The sequence below is a fragment of the Hyla sarda genome, chromosome 1, assembly GCF_029499605.1.
Source record: "Hyla sarda isolate aHylSar1 chromosome 1, aHylSar1.hap1, whole genome shotgun sequence".
NCBI classification, from domain to species: domain Eukaryota; kingdom Metazoa; phylum Chordata; class Amphibia; order Anura; family Hylidae; genus Hyla; species Hyla sarda.
In genome coordinates, this window is record NC_079189.1 from 283,695,754 (window position 1) to 283,719,272 (window position 23,519).

Sequence of the window (23,519 nt, forward strand, 5' to 3'; positions counted from 1 at the left end):
CCAAACTAAACATTTAATATTTTGCTCCTTATGTTATTATAAGACACTTTTCTATTTACTTTCTGTTACATTTCTCAACCTTTATACGTTCTTAAAGTGATTAAAAAAACAGCCACTAGGTGACTGTTCTGTTCCCTGACGCAAGTCAAACTGTTTAGTCTCCACTTGGACTTGCAGAAGTCCAAAATCAGGAAGCACATGCAGGGCATGGCGAGGCACAGCTCTCACTGGGAAACACCCACTTTCTTCTGCCGGGAACTCACACAATGTGAGCAAGGGGAAAGGTATAATCCAGTGCTTTTTAAAGCTCAGAATTTTTTTTTTTATATGGCAGGAGGGGTGTTAGGAGTAGTTAGAGAAGATAACCTGAGTTAGATTAGAAAATATGGTTTGATGACCAGTACTCTTTAACCCCTTAAGGACTCAGGGTTTTTCCGTTTTTGCACTTTCGTTTTTTCCTCCTTACCTTTTAAAAATCATAACCCTTTCAATTTTCCACCTAAAAATTCATATTATGGCTTATTTTTTGCATCGCCAATTCTACTTTGCAGTGACATTAGTCATTTTACCCAAAAATGCACAGCGAAACGGGAAAAAAAATCATTGTGCGACAAAATTGGGAAAAAAACGCAATTTTGTAACTTTTGGGGGCTTCCGTTTCTACGCAGTGTATATTTCGGTAAAAATGACACCTTATTATTCTGTAGGTCCATACGGTTAAAATGATACCCTACTTATATAGGTTTGATTTTGTCGCACTTCTGGAAAAAATCATACCTACATGCAGGAAAATTTATACGTTTAAAAATGTCATCTTCTGACCCCTATAACTTTTTTATTTTTCCATGTACAAGGCGGTATGAGGACTCATTTTGTGCGCTGTGATCTGAAGTTTTTATCGGTATGATTTTTGTTTTGATCGGACTTTTTGATCACTTTTTATTCATTTTTTTAATGGTATAAAAAGTGACCAAAATACGCTTTTTTGGACTTTGGAATTTTTTTGCGCGTACGCCATTGACCGTGCGGTTTAATTAATTATATATTTTTATAGTTCGGACATTTACGCATGCGGCGATACCACATATGTTTATTTATTTATTTATTTTTACACGGTTTTATTTTTTTCATGGGAAAAGGGGGGTGATTCAAACTTTTATTAGGGAAGGGGTTAAATGACCTTTATTAAAAATTTTTTTTTTTTTACATTTTTTTGCAGTGTTATAGGTCCCATAGGGACCTATAACACTGCACACACTGATCTCCTATGCTGATCACTGGCGTGTATTAACACGCCTGTGATCAGCATTATCGGCGCTTGACTGCTCCTGCCTGGATCTCAGGCACGGAGCAGTCATTCGTCGATCGGACACCGAGGAGGCAGGTAAGGGCCCTCCCGCTGTCCGGGACGCCGCGATTTCACAGCGGCGGTCCCGAACAGCCCGACTGAGCAGCCGGGTCACTTTCAGTTTCACTTTAGAAGCGGCGGTCAGCTTTGACCGCCGCTTCTAAAGGGTTAATACCGCACATCGCCGCGATCGGCGATGTGTGGTATTAGCCGCGGGTCCCGGCCGTTGATGAGCGCCGGGACCGACGCGATATGATGCAGGATCGCTGCGCGATCCCGCTTCATATCGCGGGAGCCAGCGCAGGACGTAAATATACGTCCTGCGTCGTTAAGGGGTTAACCACTCGGGGACGCAGGCCATACAGGTACACCCTGTTAATAATAACAGAATAAAGATGGGGTCATTTTTACCGAAAAGTGCATTGTAGAAACGGAAACCCTAAAAAGTTGCACAATTGCTTTTTATTTCATCCCACAGACAGTTTTTTGGGGGGTTTGCCGCAAATAGGTTATAAAATAAATTAGGTCATTACAAAGTACAATTGGTCACACAAAAAACAAGCCCTTATATGGGTCTGTAGGTGCAAAATAGAACGTGTTATGATTTTTAGAAGTTGAGGAGGAAAAAACAAAAATGCAAAAACGAAAATTGGCCGTAACCTGTTAAGGACCCAGGGCGTAGCTGTACGTCCCGTGTTCGCTTCCGTTCTATAACGCGGGGCCACGGCGTCATAGCGGGTCGGGCCTGGCCTCTAACATCGGCCGGGACCAGTGGCTAATAGCGGGCGGTATTGATCGCGGTGCCACGCGCTATTAACTCTTTAGACGCGGCGTTCAACTTTGAACGCTGCGTCTAAAGTGAAACTAAAATCACTGCCGGTTAGCTCAGGGAGCTGTTCGGGATCACCGCGGTGAAATCCCGAACAGCTTACAAGACAGCCAGAGGATCCCTACCTGCCTCCTCGCTGTCTGATCGCCGAATGACTGCTCAGTGCCTGAGATCCAGGCATGAGCAGTAAAGCAGCAGAATCATTGATCAGTGGTTTCTTATGAGAAACCAGTGATCAATGTAAAAGATCAGTGTGTGCAGTGTTATAGCCCCCTATGGGAGCTATAACATTGCAAAAAAAAAAAAAGTGAATAAAGATCATTTAACCCCTTTCCCTAATAAAAGTTTGAATGACCCCCCTTTTCCCATTTAAAAAAAAAAACTGTAAATAAAAATAAACATATGTGGTATCGCTGCGTGCGGAAATGTCCGAATTATAAAAATATATCGTTAATTAAACTGCATGGTGAATGGCGTATGCGCAAAAAAATTCCAGAGTCCAAAATAGTGCATTTTTGGTCACTTTTTATATCATGAAAAAAATGATCAATAAGTCCTATCAATGCAAAAATGGTACCGCTAAAAACTTCAGATCACGGCGCAAAAAAAGAGCCCTCATACCGTCCCATATGCGGAAAAATAAAAACGTTATAGGGGTCAGAAGATGACAATTTTGTATACATTTTCCTGCATGTAGGTATGATTTTTTTCCAGAAGTACCACAAAATCAAACCTATATAAGTAGGGTATCATTCTAATCGTATGGACCTACAGAATAAAGATACGGTGTAATTTTTACCGAAAAATGTACTGTGTAGAAACGGAAGCCCCCAAAATTTACAAAATGGCGTTTTTTCCCCAATTTTGTCTCACAATAATTTTTTTTCCGTTTTGCCGTAGATTTTGGGGTAAAATGACTGACGTCATTACAAAGTAGAATTTGTGGCGCAAAAAATAAGCCATGATATGGATTTTTAGGTGCAAAATTGAAAGAGTTATGATTTTTTAAAGGTAAGGAGGAAAAAACGAAAATGCCAAAATGGAAAAACCCCGGGTCCTTAAGGGGTTAAAGGGGTACTTCCGCGCGCCCCCTCCCCCAGACATCTTATTAGGGGATATGATGTCTGATCGTGGTGGTCCTGCCGCTTGGAACCCCTTCGATCATTTCTGCAGCACCCCTATCATCTGGTGCACAGAGAGAACTTCGCTCTGTGCCTGATGACTGGCGATGCAGGGGCTGGAGGATAGTGATGTCACACCTCTTCCCTTAATGCTAGTCTAGTCTATGGGAGGGGGCGTGGTGGCCTTCGCGCCCCCTCCCATACACCTGCATTGAGGAGGTGGGTTGTGACGTCACTATCCTCCGGCTCCTGCATCGCCTATCATCAGGCACCGAGAAAAGCTTGCTCCGTGCACCACATGACAGGGGTGCTGCAGGAGAGATCCCAGCGGCGGGACTGCCGTGATCACACCTCTTATCCCCTATGATTAGGATAGGGGATAAGATGTCTAGGGGCGCAGTACTCATATGAAAGTGAAAATAGATGTTAAGGACGCCGCTAATTAAATTTTTGCGTTTTTGTTTTTTCTTCCTCGCTTTCTAAGAGCCTTAACTATTTTATATTTCCATCCACAGACCCATATGAGGGTTTGTTTTTTGCATGACCAATTGTACTTTGTAAATACATCACTCATTTTACCATAAAGTGTACAGCAAACCCAAAAATATGTTACTTTTGTGAAATTGAAAAGAAAACCAAAATTTAGAAAACTTTGGAGGGTATGGTTTTCACTGTGTACACTTTACGGTTAAAATGACTTGTTTTCTTTATTCTGTGGGTCAATAAGATGAAATGATACCTTTTTTTATACATACATACTTTTCTATTATTGTACTGCTTTAAAAATAATAATAATTTTTTTCCCCATAAAATAACTTTCATTTTTCCGTACACAGGGCTGTATGAGGGCTATTTTTTTGCACTGTGATCTGTATTTTTCTCTACCACAATTGTGCATACATGAGTATTTTTATTTTGGTATGTGTTGTGACCAGAACACAGCAATTTTGGAGACTCATGTTACGCCATTCACCGTACAGGATAGTTTACATTATGGTGGACGGAGGTCCCATCACCGACCTCTGCTGCTCTCCCAGAGTCTTCTTCTCTGGTCTGTCATCAAGCAGCCCAGAGAATGTATCTGATAATACTGATCAGTGATATGCACTGAACAGTAATAGAAATCTAAAACGTGTGTAGGTAGCTACAACCAGACAATAGGGACAATAGTATTATTGCCAGACGAGTACTAATGTGAAAAGGTTGTGTATCCCATACAACCTGCAAACAATGTATGTAGTGGGGGAACACGTTCCTCAAGTCTGGGCTTGAGTAAAACCAAAGTATTGTTGTATAAAAAATGTATATGATTATATAAATATATATTTATAGAATAATGTAGATCCAGTGAATTAGATTAAATTAAAACAATTTATTAATGCAACAATAGTGATATTTCTTGTGGTGTCCTTTGTAGGGGCCTTACACCGGACTTACCACGATAAGACTGGTAATAGATGTACATAAAATAGAAAATAAACATAAAATAGGCATAAAATGTATGTTTCTAGTAATAGGTGCTGGTATCCCAGTTAGGCAAATAATAGGTGGCGCTATAGGTGCATGCACTGGGATCGTGCTATGCCGGGTGGAACGCAATGTCATGATCTGAGCAGCAATGTCTCTGTGTGGCTCGTATCTGACAGGATTTTAGAGATGTAATCAATGCAACAATTGCGAAGTTACAGAGTTCCCAAAAGAAAAAAAAAACAAAAAAAAAAACAGACACGATAACATCCACCACGAACCACAAAACACTTCACACTTAACAATTCAATTAAAGAACTTCTAACTTGCAACACTAAAAATCATTTATATCAAATGCCCCTGCAACAAACAATATATAGGTCGCACATCACGTACACTCAAAAAGAGGATAGCTGAATATTTTTATAATATAAAAAGGGGATATGAGAAACACACACTCTCCGCCCATTACAAGGAGAAACAACAGTCACATTAGGCGTACACAGTTCTGTTCAACACGACTGGAGAGGCGGCAATTTTATCTAAAAAATTTCAAGGATAGAGTCAAAATACATATACGAGATGAAAACATTGGCCCCCAAAGGCCTAAACGCTGAACTAGAAATTTTTGGTGTAATCTAGGTAGAGATCAAACCATGAAGATATGTAGAATCTAGCCTCCTTACATCTTCAATTTTACAACCCATCATTCCTTAACTTTTTTTTATATATCTTCCTCTCTTCATCACACAGTTATGGCGTCCTAGTCTTGATCCATAAACTTTCTTTCCGAATTATATCAACATCTCTCTACCACATAACTATAGTGTCGCTATTTGGATCCATTATATACTGTATATCCATGTCTACATATATAAGTATAAAACTTTTTTTTTTTTTTACATGATATATATATTTTTTGGTATATTCTTTTCACTCACTAATGCATTGTGATGTCTGGATTGTCCCCAATATCTAGCAACCATATTTGTAGAACAAATATCATACTTCAACATTATATGTCTGCATTTTAAAGTCCCAACACAACATTTGAGGGGTCTCCAGTGCTGCAGAGCGCAGCTTCATGCACCCACAGGATTACAAATAACAGACTATATCCCACTCACTAATATCTATCCATGTGCAGGGTAGAGTGGGACACAATCTCCAGCGCCGCAGAGCGCACTGAATTCACTCACTTACCGGCACGCTGCCACACGCAGTATCTCTATCAGATACGAGACACACAGAGACATCGCTGCTCAGATCATAAGACCTAGTATTCCACCAGGGATAAAAGTCCTATGGGGACGTTTATTTTATAGTTCGGACATTTACGCATGGGGATAACAAATATATATTGCCAAACCAAATATAAGTTTTCATCAGTAAAATGGGGAAAAGGGGCAATTTTTTTATTGGGGGAGGGGTTTTCACATTTTTTAAAAACTTTTTTTCACATTGATCTTGCACTTTTTAAGTCCCCATAGCACTGATCAGTATTATTAGAGAAATTCTCTGGTCTGCTCGATATCCAACCAGAGAAGGCTACTCAGGGAGAGCAGAAGAGGTCGGTGATGGGACCTTCGTCCACCATCTTGGCTTATCTGATCCCCACGGCCAGGCCACGGGCGATCAGATCAGCTACTATAGGTGCTGCATTGCTGCAGATGCGGTGATCGCTAAAGATTACAGCATCTGCTGATAGCAGCTGGGACCTGCCGTGCATGATGAGAGCACCAGCACATCAGGACAAAAATTTACATCCTATGCTCTTAAGGGGTTAAAGATAATTAATCCCTTTAAAACACACATCTGGTGCATACTGTAATAGTGATCATGTATGTGCACATGGTGCCTTTTTGCCATGCATCACATATTTCTTTAAGGCATTTTTTGACCGGTTAACTTTTTGCCATTATTATGGCTTTGTTCCATTAATGAGTTTGACAGTCAGGCAGACATGTTTGGACTGATCAAGTAAGGGATAGTGGTGATCATTGGGGTGACACTTGCAGGGTTTCCAATTATTGCGTAGGTGCTTTGCTAAAGGACTTATAGTGTCACAGTCAGGACTGGATTAAGATCATGGTGGGCCTTTTTATTGAAATACAGAAAATAAATTAATATCTCTGACAATTGAATAAATTGCAGATAGTAATCAAAACAAGTCTTCTGCAACACTGCCAGTCAGTCTCTCCCTTCACGCAGTAAGCACAGATCTCGTTCTTACTCACTCACATTGTATTACCAGCAGACAGCCCATAAAATGGTCTCCCCATGAAGTAGTGGTATCTGCTCCTACCAAGAGCCTTTTAGACAGTGACTTATTAGAAATGCCCAGACCTGCTTCTGCCTCTGCACCTGGTGACTGTGCTCTGGCCTCACTTAAAGGAGGAGAGCATATTTAAGAGAAGAAAAACTACCACAAGAGGATATTGTTTTAAATTAGAGGGGCAAAGGTTTATGCAGTAATATCAGGAAGTATTACTTTACTGAGAGAGTAGTGGATGCATGGAATAGCCTTCCAGCAGAAGTGGTTGCTGCAAATACAGTGAAGGAGTTTAAATATGCATGGCATAAGCATAAGGCTATCCTTCATATAAGATAGGGATAGGTATAAGGCTATCCTTCATATAAGATAGGGATAGGTATAAGGCTATCCTTCATATAAGATAGGGATAGGTATAAGGCTATCCTTCATATAAGATAGAGATAGGTATAATGCTATCCTTCATATAAGATAGGGATAGGTATAAGGCTATCCTTCATATAAGATAGAGATAGGCATAAGGCTATCCTTCATATAAGATAGAGATAGGCATAAGGCTATCCTTCATATAAGATAGCGATAGGTATAAGGCTATCCTTCATATAAGATAGAGATAGGTATAAGGCTATCCTTCATATAAGATAGCGATAGGTATAAGGCTATCCTTCATATAAGATAGAGATAGGTATAAGGCTATCCTTCATGTAAGATAGAGATAGGTATAAGGCTATCCTTCATATAAGATAGAAATAGGTATAAGGCTATCCTTCATATAAGATAGAGATCGGTATAAGGCTATCCTTCATATAAGATAGGGATAGGCATAAGGCTATCCTTCATATAAGATAGAGATCGGTATAAGGCTATCCTTCATATAAGATAGAGATAGGTATAAGGCTATCCTTCATATAAGATAGACATAGGCATAAGGCTATCCTTCATATAAGATAGGGATAGGCATAAGGCTATCCTTCATATAAGATAGAGATAGGTATAAGGCTATCCTTCATATAAGATAGAGATAGGTATAAGACTATCCTTCATATAAGGTAGAGATAGGTATAAGGCTATCCTTCATATAAGATAGACATAGGCATAAGGCTATCCTTCATATAAGATGGATAGGCATAAGGCTATCCTTCAGATAATATAGGACCAGGGACTATTGATAGGATTCAGATTATTGGGCAGACTAGATGGGCCAATATCTGCCAACACATTCTATGTTTCTATGGGACCATGGCCCTGAATAAGGGGTCACAAGCAAAGCACATGGCATCAGGGGAACACCCTTTGAGGATGAGCCTGCCCTGCAAACTATAGGAGGCAAGTGGAACAATGCAGAGGACCCAGAGCAGCACAGCTGCAATGACAACAATTAGGAGTGTGTCTGCTACACCATCGCACACAAAAGGTCCACCTCCTCACATCACAGTGACGTATTATGTTAATTCCATTACTGTTTTATCAGGAGATGGGGCAGACTGACCAGCTAGTCCATTTGGACTTAGTCCAAGGGCCCAGACAGTTAAGGGGCCCACTGCTGTACCCCCCCTGCAGCAGCTGCAGCCTAGAAGGGCCAGAATCATGGTTGAGCACTCGAGCCTGGGAGGGGGCTCACCGCTGAAGCAAATTGCTTTTTTGGGGGTCAATAGGATATTCATGGTCAACAGCTGGAGGCACCCTTGTTGGGAAACCCTGCTCTATATCTATCTCATATCTATCTATCTACCTACCTATCTCTCATATCAATGTTATATTTAAGTTTTTCCCGACCAGGTGCCTGTAGCTGTTTTAAAACTACAACTCCCAGCATGCCTTTGGCTGTCCAGGCATGCTGGGAGTTTTAGTTTTGCAACAGCTGGAGGCATCACACTGATCTATTTACCTCATTCTTATATCTATCCATCCCCCTCCATGCCTCTACCTACTTAGAGACTAGGACAGGCTGCTGGCCCTCTAAAATCAGCAAAGAGGCTGCCAGGGTTAGCCCCTATCTACTGGAAGCATTACCTACCTGGGGGCACTACTGAGAGAACTACCTACTAGGAGCATTACCTAACTAGGGGGCACTATCTACTGGGGGCAATATGTACTGGGAGCATTACCTACCTGGGGGCGCTAACTACTGAGAGAGCTACCTACTACTAGGGGCATTACCTACCTGGGGGCATTATCTACAGGGGGCATTATGTACCACCTACTAGGGGAATTATCTACTGACTACCTGTGGGGGCATTAGCTACGACCTAATTTATGACATTACGTACTACCTACTGGTGGCATCACCTACAACCTACCTAATGGGGACATTACCTACAGTATGATGGTAATATGTACCTACTACCTACTGGGGGCATTACAGACCTAATAGGGGCTTCTACCTTATGGGGGGGGGAATTCCATAGCTACCTATTAGGGGCACTATATACGGGAGGAGAAATTACCTACCCACCACCCAATCCCCCTACCCTTTCCCACCAACACCCATACTCCCTTATACTATGCAAGGCACCAAAGGAGGAGTTATTTGGAGCACTGAGGGTAGAGAACAGGTGGGAAATGTGTGAAAAAGTTTGGTACCTAATATGTTTGCTGTCTGGCAGATTCTGTAAATATTTGACATGGTTTGAAGAAAACTTCACGGTAAGAAGAAAAAGGAATGAACGACTTCATGTGAGTCAGTAGATTTAACTGCACTGTAATCACTTAAAGGGGTACTTCACTGCCCAAGAGTTCGGAACATTTAGTTTCGAATGCTGGATGCGGGCTTAGAGGGTTGTGATGTCACGACTACGCCCCTAATGTCACGCCATGCCCCCTCAAGGTCAGACTATGGTCAGTCTGTCACGCCCCCTCCCATAGACTTGTATTGAGTGGGCATGGTGTGACATCATGAGGGGCGTGGTAGTCACGTCACGACCCCCGCAGCCTGCACCCAGGGTTCGGAACTAAAAATGTTCAGAACGCTGGGGCAGTGGAGTACCCCTTACCCCTTTAAACGGTCTGCAGTGCTTGTGTGTATTGGGGGGGGGGGGTTATTTGTTTATGTCCAGTGGTTTTTATACAGTCACTATGTGGTGTAATGATAGTGGTTAGAGATGAGCGAATTTACAGTAAATTCGATTTGTCGTGAACTTCTCGGCTCGGCATTTGATGACTTATTCTGCATAAATTAGTTCAGCTTTCAGGTGCTCTGGTGGGCTGGAAAAGGTGGATACAGTCCTAGGAAAGAGTCTCCTAGGACTGTATCCAACTTTTCCAGCCCACGGGAGCACCTGAAAGCTGAACTAATTTATGCAGGGTAAGTCATCAACTGCCGAGCAGAGAAGTTCGTGACAAATCGAATTTACTGTAAATTCGCTCATCTCTAGTAGTGGTCACGGTGTGGAGGTATTATTGTCCCATTAGTCCTTATACAGCATTTGATCAGTATGATGGTATTATATATGCTGATAGTATTCCTCCCTATATAATGGTAGTATAGGTAATATTGGTCTCAGTATACAGGATTTGGTCAGTAACAATATGATGGTAATATGTATGGTGATAATATTCCTCCTTGTATATGGGTATTATAGGTCATGGAAAATTATCTCACCTACATTAACGTGTCAGTCCGCCCCTGCCAGGAGAACTTTGCGTGCAGCAGTTGCTCGACAATGTTGGGAAACCACAACAGTGTTGCACACCAAGTTCTCCTGCTCACACAGTAATGGTATAATATATTCATCATGTTGCAGATACATCTGGGCTTGTGGCAGCACTCTTACAGAACTAGTGTCAATATATTCTGAGGTTGGGATCTGAGCAACCCACTGGGAATTTGCCCGCCTGGCATATTGTCACACCATGTTTTGCAGACTGCTATGTGACTATGCATTCACATTAGTTTTTTTCCAGGCTAATTACCCTGAGCCTATTTTAGGAGGAGGCCTGGAGCCGCCGCTTCATCAGTCCCATACTTAACCCATTCCTGGTAACAGGAAGGGAGTACTATCTTCAGTCTACTGGAAGAAAAATTTCATGGTTGCCTTAACCCCTTAAGTACACAGCTTATTTTGTCCTTAAGAACACAGCCAATTTTATTTTTGCATCTTTGCTTTTTCCTCCTCACCTTCTAAAAATCATAACTCTCATATTTTTATCTACAGCCCATAAGAGGGATTTTTTTTAACCATAAAATATATGGCACAACCAAAAAAAATATTTGTGTGGGGAAATTGAAAAGACCCTTGAAATTTTGCAAGGTTTAGTTTTCACGCTGTACACTTTACAGTAAAATGACAGTTTTCTTTATTCTGTGGGTAAATACGATTAAAATGATACCCATGACTGCATACTTTTCTATTGTTGTACCACTTAAAAAAAAAATCTCATACTTTTTAACCAAATTAGTATGTTTAAAAATCATCTATTTTCATGACCTATAACTCTCATTTTTCCGTATACGTGGCTGTATTTTTTGCACGGTGATGAGCGAATTTACAGTAAATTTGATTCGTCACAAACTTCTCGGCTCAGCAGTTGAAAGCTGAACTAATTTATGCAGGATAAGTCAACAACTGCCGAGCAGTTTGTGACGAATCAAAATTTACTGTAAATTCGCTTATCTCTACCGTTCACCATACAGGATCATTAACATATTTTGATAGGACATTTATGCACTCGGCGATTCCAAATATGTTTGGTGCCAGAAAGTTAAACAGATCGCTCCTTGTCTGATGACTCGCGATACAGGGGCCGGAGTATGGTGACGTCACGCCCCACCGCCTCAATGCAAGTCTATGGGAGGGGGAGTTATCCCTTATTCTTTGGGTTGGGGATAAGATGTCTAGTGGCGGAGTACCCCTTTAACTTTCTGGCACCAGTTGATTTAAAAAATAAATAAATAAAAATGAATACCCCTTCAAGTGTTCTTAAAATGACCAAACAAAAAATCTGCAGTATTGTGGCTTAGGTTCAACAAAAATGTGCACATTGTAATTCATATTACTATTTGTTGAAAACATTTCATTAGGCAACCTGTTTATTCTGCATTTCAGTTAAAAGGTAACGTCAACTCACTAGAAGACCTAGTTTTATGTCAGTTGGGGAAGGAGCAAAGTATTTATATTGTATTGAGGTTAAAAATTATTATATGGAGTCACTATTAATAAGTGGTGTATTTAGCGTATTTATTATTGTTTTACTTACTGCTACTCTGTCAAGGCTCTGTCTAATCACCTGGATCTGATGATCTACCTCTGGAAATTTACCTTTGGTAATTATATTATATAATGGTATTACTGCCAGATTTGCAAAACACACAATATGCTGCATTCTCTAAAGGGAATCTCCCAGACATGCTATATGATGCCACTATTGTGGTGATCTTAAAACCAGACAAGGATCTTATGGATTGTGGGTCCTGTAGGCCATTTCCTTGCTCAATCTGGACTATAACATTGCAGCAAAAGTCTAGGTCAAGCGGCTCAACAGGGTTGTTCTTTCTATTATCCAGCCCAGGCAAATTCAGTTTTATCCCAGGAAAGCAAATTTCAGAATGCAATTCAGGTGAGCACTGCCTTTTATAAAGATTGGGCCTTGGCCATGTTAGATGCGGCCCAGGACTTTGACTCTGTAGAGTGGGGACATCTGCTAAATGTGTTTCTATCTTTGCTCATGTATGTCAGGGTCAGCTTTAGGACCTGGAGATTGTTACATCTACAGATTAAAGCTCACTATGCTGTGCTTAGAGATGCCTTATACAGTTATTACAAGACAGACATGCTCTGTTCTCTAACACATATCTGCCTACCCTATCAATTGGTGTATTGAAAGGGCCCTAAGGGCTTGTATCTATCTTATGCTTGGCTTATTCAGGCCAAAACGATATGCTCTTCCCTATCTGCTGAAACTTATTGTAAGTAATATATTCCAGATGACATGCAGGAGATATTCTCTTCTCATTTAGTGATGTCACCAGCGGCTAACAAGCTTATTCAGTTCTATATGATTCACCATTGATATATATTACTCCTGGATAGGGCAACCTGACTCTGAATGCGGTCACACCTCTAAAGTCAGTTTGTGGAATTTGGGATTTGTGGACCTTTTGAGGTGAGGTGATTCAACTGCGTTCTTATTTTCTTAAAAGAGGTGGTGTTTATAGTTTTAATTGGATGGACACACACCTTCTTGCACGGAATAGTTGAAGGAAGTTGGTAAATGCAATAGTTCAATTTTCTCAAATTGTCTATATAAGAACAGAAAATGCAGAGAAATTTGAAAAGGTACGGGGAACCTGGTGCTCTCTTCACCCTTGATTCAATGTTCCGTTGAAGCCTTACTGCTTCTGTACTGGCATAAATCTAACTCACAGTCACTATGACTTAATGGTACTAATGTGTCATAAATTTAGACAATTTGGATATGTTATTTATAATGCTTTATTTGTGCTTTTCTTTTGTGTACTGGAATAGATTTATTTACATTGGTGTAATACAATGTACCGTATTTATCAGGGTATACCACGCACCCTCATTTTACCAAGGATATTTGGGTAAAAAAAAGTTTTTTTACCCAAATATCCTTGGTAAAATGAGGGTGCGTGTGTGTGCATGCGTATACCCCGATACACCCCCAGGAAAGGCAGGGGGAGAGGGGCCGTCTCTGCCTGCTTCTCTCCCCCTGCCTTTCCTGGGGTCTAGAGCCCTGCTGCCGCTGCTTCTCTCCGGCTGGCTATCTGCGCCGCTGCCTGTTCTCTCCCCCTGACTATCGGTGCCAGCGCCCCATTGCCGGCGCAGATAGCCAGGGGGAGACAAGGGGCAGCTGCACCCATTGCCTCCCCCATCCCCGGTTGTATAATTACCTGTTGCCGGGGTCTGGTCCGCGCTGCTTCAGGCCTCCGGCGTGCGTCCCATGCGTCGTTGCTATGACTGACGCAATGGGATGGGGGAGGCTACGTGGCAGCAGCGCCGGCAATGGGTGCCGCTGCCCCTTCTCTCCCCCTGGCTATCGGCGCCGCTGCCCCATTGCCGGCGCTGCTTCTCTTCCCCTTGCTATCGGCGCCGGCAATAGGGCGCCGATAGGGGGAGAGAACGGGCAGCGGCACCGATAGCCAGGGGGAGAGAAGGGCCGGCAGCAGGGCTCTAGACCCCAGGACAGGCAGGGGCAGAGAAGCCGGCAGCGGTGGCGGTCTCTGCACCTGCAAAGCCGCTGCAGTTCATTGATTTAAAGTGCCCGCTTTAAATCATTGAACTGCAGCGGCTTATCGGCGTATAACACGCAGACTTTAGGCTAAAAATTTTACCCTAAAAAGTGCGTGTTATACGCCGATAAATACGGTATGTGTACTTTGTTTCCAGTTTTAATTCTAATTTTCCTTTTTTGAATAAAAATGTCTTTGTAAACAAAAGCAAAAAAAAAGTTTTGCTCTTTTCATGTATCCACTGTGCACATCTGTATTACCAATTTTTTTTTTACTTTTCAATAAAACAAATAAAAAAAATTATAAAAACAATTGTCTATTACACCCAGGTAGGGAACCAGTAAAAGAAAAAAAAAAAAAAAGGAGATTTTTTTTGTACTCAACATAAAAATCTCTCGTAGCCTTCACTGGGGGACACAGAGACCATGGGTATTCTGCTGCTGCCACTAGGAGGCTAGACAAAAAAAAAAAAAAAAAAAAGAAGTCGGCTCCTCCCAGCAGGGTATACCCGCCCCACATGCAACAAACAACCTGACCAGGAACCGTAAATGGGTTGGTGCTGTGTTCCCCAATGAAGGCTACGAGAAAGATTTTACGGTTAGTACAAAAAAAAAATCTCCTTTTCTCGGTCGCCTCATTGGGGGACAGATACCATAGGACGTCCCAAAGCAGTCCCTGGGGTGGGAAAAACAACTGCCAGGGAAAGGAAGGTCAGGCTAGAGACTGAGCCATAACCAGTCACCCAAAAAAGTGGACGAGTCTCAGAGAAAACCGGAACCCAGCTACCATCCACCTGGAAGCCCCGCAAAACATGGGGGGGCGAGGCAGACCCAAAAAGGAGGAACTGTGCAGAGACTGGGGTCCGACAGCCGACCAAATAGACAAATGGTCGCCCCCAGAGGCCAAACACGTCCTAGCAGGAGAGCAGAAGACCTGGCCCAAACATGAAAGAGAGAGATAAGAATCCCAAATGCAGAGATTTGGCTAAGCAAGAAAAACATGGCGAGGAAACGCCACTCCCAGAAGAGAAACATGCCGGAGAGGCATGAAGGAGAGCCCTGACAGGAGGCCAACCGCAACCGTAGGACAGAGGTTGAGGAGAGAGGAAAAATTGACAAGCAGCTGAGCAGGCTCAGCAAGAAGGCAAGACTTTTAAGGATGATACCAGAGCCACTAGAATGGGACAAAGAAATAAAAGCAAAACTCATGTACAGTTCCGAAAACTGCCAGGAAGAAGGGCAAGATGCACCTACCGAACACCCGAACCGAGAGGTTCAAACTCAAATCCTCAATCCTAGGCCACTCAGCGCAAAACCTGGTGGAATAGAACCCATGAGTGCCCCCCACACAGCCACATAAGTGGGAAATAACATGCGACAAGGTAGACCACACATGTGGAGATGCACGAAATGGCCAGACTGGGCAAGAGGACGACCAGAAGGCCCCTACCCTGAGACCCTATGATCCGGGCCTCTCCCACTCCGGAGAGAGAAGGAGGAAGGCAAAATAGACCGGAGGGAAGGAGCAGAGCCATCCGGAACACTGGAGCCGCTGCCCAGAGAATCCCCTGTCCAAGAAGAAAAGGAGGGACCCTGGAGTCCTAAACAGGAGAGGCAGAGAACCTCAAGCCAGAATGAACACTCCAGCTGATGAGCACTCAGACCGAGGCAGGACCCTGCCAAGGCCAGAGACGAACTCCCAGAATGGTGGAAGCCCCAAGAACAACCACTCCGGAGCACAAGGCATGGAAAGGCCACCTGGCAGAGAGCCCAAGGCATGGAGAGCCTGAAAGGACAAAATACAGAGGGAGAGGGACCAGAACAACTTCGGAGCCACCAGGGAAGAGTGACCAAACCTAGGGGAGAATCACGGCCAGGAGAAAAAGGCACCGCCACCCGAGGCGACCATGCCACCCAGCACTCGTAGACACAAAAGACTAGGATATAGACAAGGCCGATCAAGCAGAGGATTTCAACGTGGAAACGGATTGGATGACCGAGAGAGTAACTTCCCAGAACGACCGAGGGGACCCGGCGAGATATCAACCCAATCGAAGGAACAAGGCGAGGAAGAGAAGACATGACCAGGGCGCAGTAGGGTGCCCACCCAGACTGGAGGGCAAGCACAGGACATTGACACACTCCTAAAAAGGAGGAGGGACTTGCCCCAGCTGAGACTGCTGAGGAGCCCCGGGGAGCCAAAGGCAACCTCAACAGAGAGGCCTCAAGAGGAAGGCCTAAGCAGAAAGATCACTGAAGAGTAAGACCAGAGAACAGAGCCCTCACATCCAGAAGGAAGCACAAGGAACACCAGGATGGCTTCCAAGCAAGATGTACCCATACAGGGAGAGAGCAGTGCGAGGGGCTGGAGAAGCCAGTGTATGGACCTGGCAAAAACCAACAGAACCGCACCCAGAGGAAGAGGGGAGAAAACATGAACTGCCCTGGCAGGACCAACAAGTGCCCCTGCGAAAGCTAGGACGGCGACAGCTGCAACTAAGCCATATCCAGCAGAACCCCACCAAAAAAGGGGGAGATCAAGGGCAGGAGCGAAATAAAGAAACCCTCCGACAAAGGGAGGTCGGAGGGCAACAGCTGCAAAGGCAAGAGCAGGAGCCGTACAAGGGCCATACAACCCCTCAGAAGAAGGGGGAGCGTGAAGGCTGAATCTCGATAGACACCCACTAAGCTACACCCAAGCCGGTAGCGTAAGGGTTAAACGAGATTGCTAAGCCAGTCACAGGAAGAAGTACAGAAGACTGACAGCACTCCACCTAGAAAAGGAGGAGAAATTCAAGGACAATCCTTGAAATAGCGGAATCCTAAGAAACTCCACCCCAACTCCATGGTCTGATGGTCTGAGTAACGCTAGGCATCCAATAGGAGGTAATAGCAGTGTGTAGCCGGACCACTAATACCCCCCGTCCATAGAAGTAAAGATGAGACTAATAATGTGGTCGAAGCGGAAGGCCTACCTAGCCCACTAATGCGCCTCTCTTGGGATGGGGAATGTACCTCAGCAATGGCATAGACACTGCAAACAACTCCACCCAAAAGGAGAGAAAAGAAACAGCTGTACTGGCCAGAGCAGGGTCCCCGCCACCAACCATGATCTGTGTAAACTACAGCAGGAAACACGTGAACCAGTTGCATCGGAAGACCAACAATACGCCCGCCCCCCCTTCCAGTGACACTAAAAACAGATCAGACTACAAACCAGTGGGACATCACCCATGCTGCTGTCATAGAAGGTCTGCACCTGCAGGGACACAACGTTCGGTTGTCTCCCACCGGAAGAAGGGTCCGGAACTCAGCTACAAATGTGAGGGAAAGCATGCTCCTATGGACGTTGTGGAAACCTGGGTGCATGGGAGGGACACCCTCCTGACAACACCCACATGCCGTGGTGCACCAGGACTGCAGCCGTAGAAGCGGCAGATATCACGTCTTCCAAGGGCATGGCAAAGGACGAAAGAACAGACAACTCTGACATATAGCAGGGTACTGAAACTGCAACCATGGATGCGGCAGATGTCGCAACCTCTAAGGATGGTGTAGAGGGCCATTGTACATCGGTCAACTCACAGTGGAGTACCGTAATAGCAGCTGCGGCAGACGAACCAACCTCTATGGATGGTCGAGAGGGTCCATTGTACAGTGGTCAACTCACACACTCAGTGGGAGTACAGGAACAGCAGCTGTGACAGAGGACCCAACCGCCATGGATGGTGTAGAGGGTCCATTGTACAGGCCACAGAGTAAACCACTGAGCAACCGTGCAGCCCCTGACGAGGAACGCAGGTTACTGACCCAAAGTCTGAACCTCTGGCAAGACTGCAAACCCCAGCGAAAATGACCAATGGGGTGCAAGGTGCAAGGGAAAGTGGGGAAACGGCATGAAAAAGGTCACTAGAAGCACCCAGTGCGGATTCTAGGTCCCCGGCTTAACTACAATGCACAAGGGCTGGTGCCGCAATACACGGATCAAAAGCCAAACATTCCAATATGTGAGGTGCACTGAACCTGCAGAAACAGGTTTATCAGTCACACATCAAGGGCGACTGAAGCAAAAAATCCATTCCATATGTGGATCCTGGATGGGTGACATATCAGACATTAAACTGATAAGACCAGATACTACACTTGATCCTAGCCAACAAGCAGAGAATAGATTGACAAACAGGGGTAAAAGGAAGGGCCATAGAAAAAAAATATGCAGCTGCAATAATTACTTTTGACCACAAGAGGGGAGCCTAATATTCTCCAAGAGAGAGAGAACAGTGCTGAAGCAATGCAGCCTTTCAGCCACTGGAGAGTGTAGAGTTTTTTTTTTTTTTTTTTTTAACTAATATACTTCCTCTACCTGCAGATCATGCGGCCCCTGGGAACAACGAGCACGCTATAGAGAACACCCCCCACGGGTGTCGCCTGCAGGCGACCTACAGTAAAAGAAGCTGGGGGCTAAATTTACAGGGCGCCTGCGATCCGCCCCCATGTTGACGGCCATATGAGCAGGGCACCGGCCGCCTGGGAGAGAGACAAGGCCAGGGAATGGATGCATTCCATGGCCGATCCCGACTCCACCGCAGCTCCGTCCAGCCATGTGGGAGAGCCGCTGACTAAAGAGGTCCAGCCTGCAAGGTACAGCACGCGGCCAGCTTACTGAGCCTGGCCCCAAAGTGACAGATGCGGCCAGAGCAGGGGAGGGAGGAATTGCACTCCAGACACAGGGGCAGCAAGTAGAGAGTCCCCAGTCAAGAAAAACGCAGCCAGGCCACTGGGTGGAAAGCTAAGTGCGACAAGCGGAATTTGCCAGGGGGGGGGGGGGGGAATGGATGATGGACAGTCCACCAGACTGTGCCCTCCATGTCGTGCCAGAGGCCATGAGGGGACTGGCCAAGCACCGCCACATGCAATGTCGACTGAGGAGCTGGGCACTATAGAGAAGTGGGAACCCTGGGATGGGCACAAGAGAGAGTGTAGGGGGGGGGGGGGGATGAAATTCATACTCACCCATGGACTCCATCTTCTTATACTCACTCAGATGCCTTCGGTCAGCTAAAGGCCGCACTGCAACATGCCAAGCTGCCTTAGCGAGGCGGGCAGGAGCAAGTGGGGGACCCGGACCCTGGGTACTACTTCCAGGTGCTGACCGTTGGCAGGAAGGGGTTGACTTCCGATAGTCTATGCACTGTGCCCCTTTATCGCATGTGGGCGATAAGGTAGCGCCATGCTCCTGTCGCCCAACCTAGAAAAATAATAAAGGAAAAAAAAAAATATCTAACTATACAGCCCTAGCTAGAAAATAAGAGAAAAAGATAAGGTCTGGAGAGTGCAAGACCTGTGTCTGCCTCCTAAGATAAAACTGATTAGCTCAGTGCCTATGGGCGGGTATATACTGCTGAGAGGAGCAGACTTTTTTTTCCTAATGTCAGCCTCCTAGTGGCAGCAGCATTAATACCCATGGTCTCTGTGTCCCCCAATGAGGCGACCGAGAAATTCAAATCCTACAGTACTCCATATCTGCAAAAAATGGAGAAGAGACCTTAACCTCTTTCTCTATGAAAAATCCAAAAATGCATTTACAGGAAATGCTACACCATTAAAGTGGTTAACTTCTTGGACAACCGCCCACCTAAAGATTGCATTTTTAACAATATTGTGCTACAGAGTACAACAGGTTTTATAAAAATGACAGTTACTGTACCTTTTCCAGCTTCTGTTGAAACAGCTTCTTGATCTCCTCCTTTTGAGCTTGGCAGTGAGTAAGAAGTTGCTGAGCTGCACCAAGGAGATTAGAATTTTTCTCCTAAAAAAACAAAGTGTAAGCCTTACATTAATAGGGTGGACTGGAAGAATGAATGCATTCTAAATAGCCCTCCAAGCTTCATGCATTATTTGTTCCAGTTTTTGGGGCATTCTAAAATAGTGTCTCACATGATTAAAAAACAAACTACAAAAACACATTTACACCTGTTTGCTGGAGAAAATATGCCACACCTAGCTTTATTTAAAAAAAAAAAAAACCACATTGTAGGTAAAAACTTTACATTTCCCTATTGACTTCCAATTATCACGTGGGACTGTTTTATAGAGAAAAAAACAAACCAATGCCACAAAAAACACAGCGCTTTTCTGGGAAATCACCTATGTTCTACAGTACTTTGATTACCAATTTAAAAAAAACAGGTGCTTAAAGAATTTTGGGGATACTGGGGAATACTAAAATTCTTACCTTTTCCTTTTCTAACAGCTGCTGAAGTCCAGCTTTATACTGAGGCATCTTCATGTAGGACATAAGCTGCAAATATTGTATCCTAAAGGAATCTGAGAGAAAATGTGTTAGTATGATGTACATAAAATAAACTCCTAAAGGGCTAGATTGATTCATAAGGAAAAATTCTTTCTAATAGATAATTCTGAAAGACAGAAAGTAAAAGCCATATCAAGAAGCATTAAAAAGAAAAAAAAATGAAATTAAATGCAAACAAACAAGAGAATGCCTGTTTGCAAAGGTAAATTAACCCCTTAAGGACATAACCCATTTTGGCCCTAAGGATTAGGCAAATTTTATTTTTGCATTTTTGTTTTTCCCTCCTCGCGCTGCTTCTCCCGACCAATGACTCGTTTCAGGTATTAACCCTTCCTCAGATACCAATCATTTTCTTGCATCACTCGTGGACAGCCCTGTATCTCTCTCCACTTCCCTATGGCATCGCAGCACTCCCGGGAATTCTTCACTCTATTGCACCCATTTTACCGGGGCTATATACGCATACCCATCGCGCTCAAGGTGAGCACAATATTAGCTAACCACTTTATTTGGTACATTGGGATAATGCACTAGGCACCTTGTGTGGTTCTTGTCTCCTTTCTCTACTTCTAAAATCCATAACTCTATATTTCCATTCACAGACCCATATGAGGGCTTGTTTTTTGTGTGCTTTGTTGTACTTTGTAATGACATCACTCATTTTACCCTAAAATGTATGTTCCTTGTGTAAGGAAATGTAAGTTTTATTATATGTGGAAATCTGGCTGTAACTGGCACGGGCGGGGTTTCTGTAGCTTAACTTGCACTGACGTCAGCGCCGGCTGGCCGCAGCGCCGCCCGCTTATGAATATTCATAAACGGGCGGTTCTGCGAAGGGGTGGCGCTGACATCAGCGCCAGTTAAGCTACAGAAACCCCGCCCGTGCCAATTACAGCCAGATTATTACTTATAATAAAACTAAGATTGCTGGCCGGGCGGATCCGGCCAAGGTAGGGATCGTAGGAATCAGTGTCTTCCAAACTATCCATCAGTACCTGTGGTTAGTGCTTGAGCAAACATGTGACCGTTTTACTTTAAAATTGCCCTATTTTGGTCACCCCTAACTTTCTAATTATTCCGTATACGGGGGATTTGTGAGGGGTCATTTTTTACACCATGATCTGTAGTTTTTTTTTTATGTATCAGTTTTGCATATGTCACTTTTTGTTCGCTTTTTATTATTTCTTTTTGCAATGTGATTTGATCAAGTTTTTCTACGTTTACAGTACAGGATCATTAATATATTTTTACATTTTTTACTTTTTTTTTAATTAAATTTGGGGAAATTGGTGATTTAAATTTAGGGAGGGCTTTTCACATTTTCATTTTCCTTTTTTTTTTTTAGTCCCCATAAACACTGATCAGTGTTCTGTGATCTGTATTCTCTGGTCTGCTCGATCTCCGCTCAGAGGAGAAGACACCAGGAGGACAGACAGACAGGTGACCGAGGTCCGCCATCTTGGCTAATCTGATCCCCGCAGTGGTGTTGTGAGCAATCAAATCAGCCAATTTAAAGTGCTGCATTGCCGCTAATCATGGCATCTGAGGGGTAAATGGCAGACTTCAGCATGATTGCTGATGTCCACATTACCGGCGGGTCGGCAGCTGTTGACAGCAACCGGGACCCGTTGTGCATGAAGAGAGTGCAGCTCCTGCGCCCACTCCATAGCTGCGCTGTAAATGTACGGCGCTGTGTGCAAAGTTACTCTCTGCAGCAGTGTACATTTACAGTGCATGTCCTTAAGAGGTTAAATACTAATGAAGAAAAATACATGATTAAGAAAACAGTATTACTGTTCATAACTAACAGAAGGTAAAGTAGCAAACATAAAAATTCTACAGTTTTGACCTGTCTTTTTTTTTTTTAATGAAAACTGTCAGCTTGCTCCCCCCACACTAACGAGCGGTACTGGCTGGTAGTAAAAGGGGCACTGATCAGTTTGATGCCTACTGTGCCCGGATCCGCACTTCGGCCGAAATATTCCTTTTTCTGTGTATGCTAATTAGGTGCTTACTGGCACAGGCTGTGTAACTGGCACTCTGACGTCAGTGCCGCTAGTCCGCAGCCTTACCTAGCTCATCAATATTCCTCCCCAGTTATCCCGTTGGCACCTAATTAGCATATACAGAAAAACAAACATTTTGGCCGAACGGCGGGCGGATCCGGTCACAATGATCAGCTTCCCCGCACTACAGCCAGTACTGCTGGTTAGTACGGGGGGGTTGTGGTGGGGGGGGAAGCAAGCTGACAGTTTTTCTTTAAGTTACTCACTTTTACTTCTTAGGTTCATAAGGGGACACAGAAGACAGTGAGGTAACACTAAGCAAGTGTTAGTTCCTCCCATACAGGCTATACCTCCCATGCACACACAGAGCTAAATCAGTTTATACACAAGCAGGAGTAACCGAACAAGCCAACACCAAAAGGTAAACAGGAAACCTAGCACTATTGAAGTCATGCCAGAATCAAGAAAAAGAAAAAAAAGCCTGCAAAGGGTTATAACGTACAGCACCAAAGTTATCCAGCAATGAGCAGTAGTTAAATATCTCCTACACAGAAAAGATAGTCACATCCAAAGGAGAGTCAACAGTGCAACACCAGAAGGAATGGGAGGCCTAAAGGCTGCAAAATAGGCTCAACTGAATCTCAGAAGGGATACTGCTGGACACACACATGGTCAAGATAAGACAAGAGTGACGACTTTGGGCTAGTGGGAGAACACTCACCTGACACCTTTTTATTTACCTTGCACTTGCAAGTGAGTAAGTTACCAGAGCTCCACACTGCAGTGGCAGCATAAATGGGACATGTGACTGGTGGAGAAGGAAAGCAAGGCAGCTGCCATGTTTCCGATTCCTAGGTCCCTCAAGGGAATTTTGTTAAGTAAGGCAGCCCAGATTGACTGCCCTCCTGAACAAGGCAAGAAAATAAACCTCAATCAGGACGTAAAAGAGAAAATAAATAAAACAAAAATAGC

General features: G+C 43.9%; 1 protein-coding gene and 1 pseudogene across 2 annotated transcripts in view; both read right to left on the minus strand.

Annotated features, from left to right (window-relative positions):
* DOT1L (DOT1 like histone lysine methyltransferase) overlaps window positions 1-23,519 on the minus strand; it is a 160,022-nt gene that overhangs the window by 51,122 nt on the left and 85,381 nt on the right. For both annotated transcript variants that reach the window (XM_056574229.1, XM_056574240.1), the window contains exons 16-17: window positions 20,464-20,555; window positions 19,936-20,037 (exon numbers count right to left, since the gene is read on the minus strand). In XM_056574229.1, coding sequence (XP_056430204.1) covers window positions 19,936-20,037; window positions 20,464-20,555 — 194 coding nt within the window. The remainder of the gene's footprint in view (window positions 1-19,935; window positions 20,038-20,463; window positions 20,556-23,519) is intronic.
* Window positions 18,236-18,401, minus strand: LOC130342198 (U2 spliceosomal RNA; annotated as a pseudogene).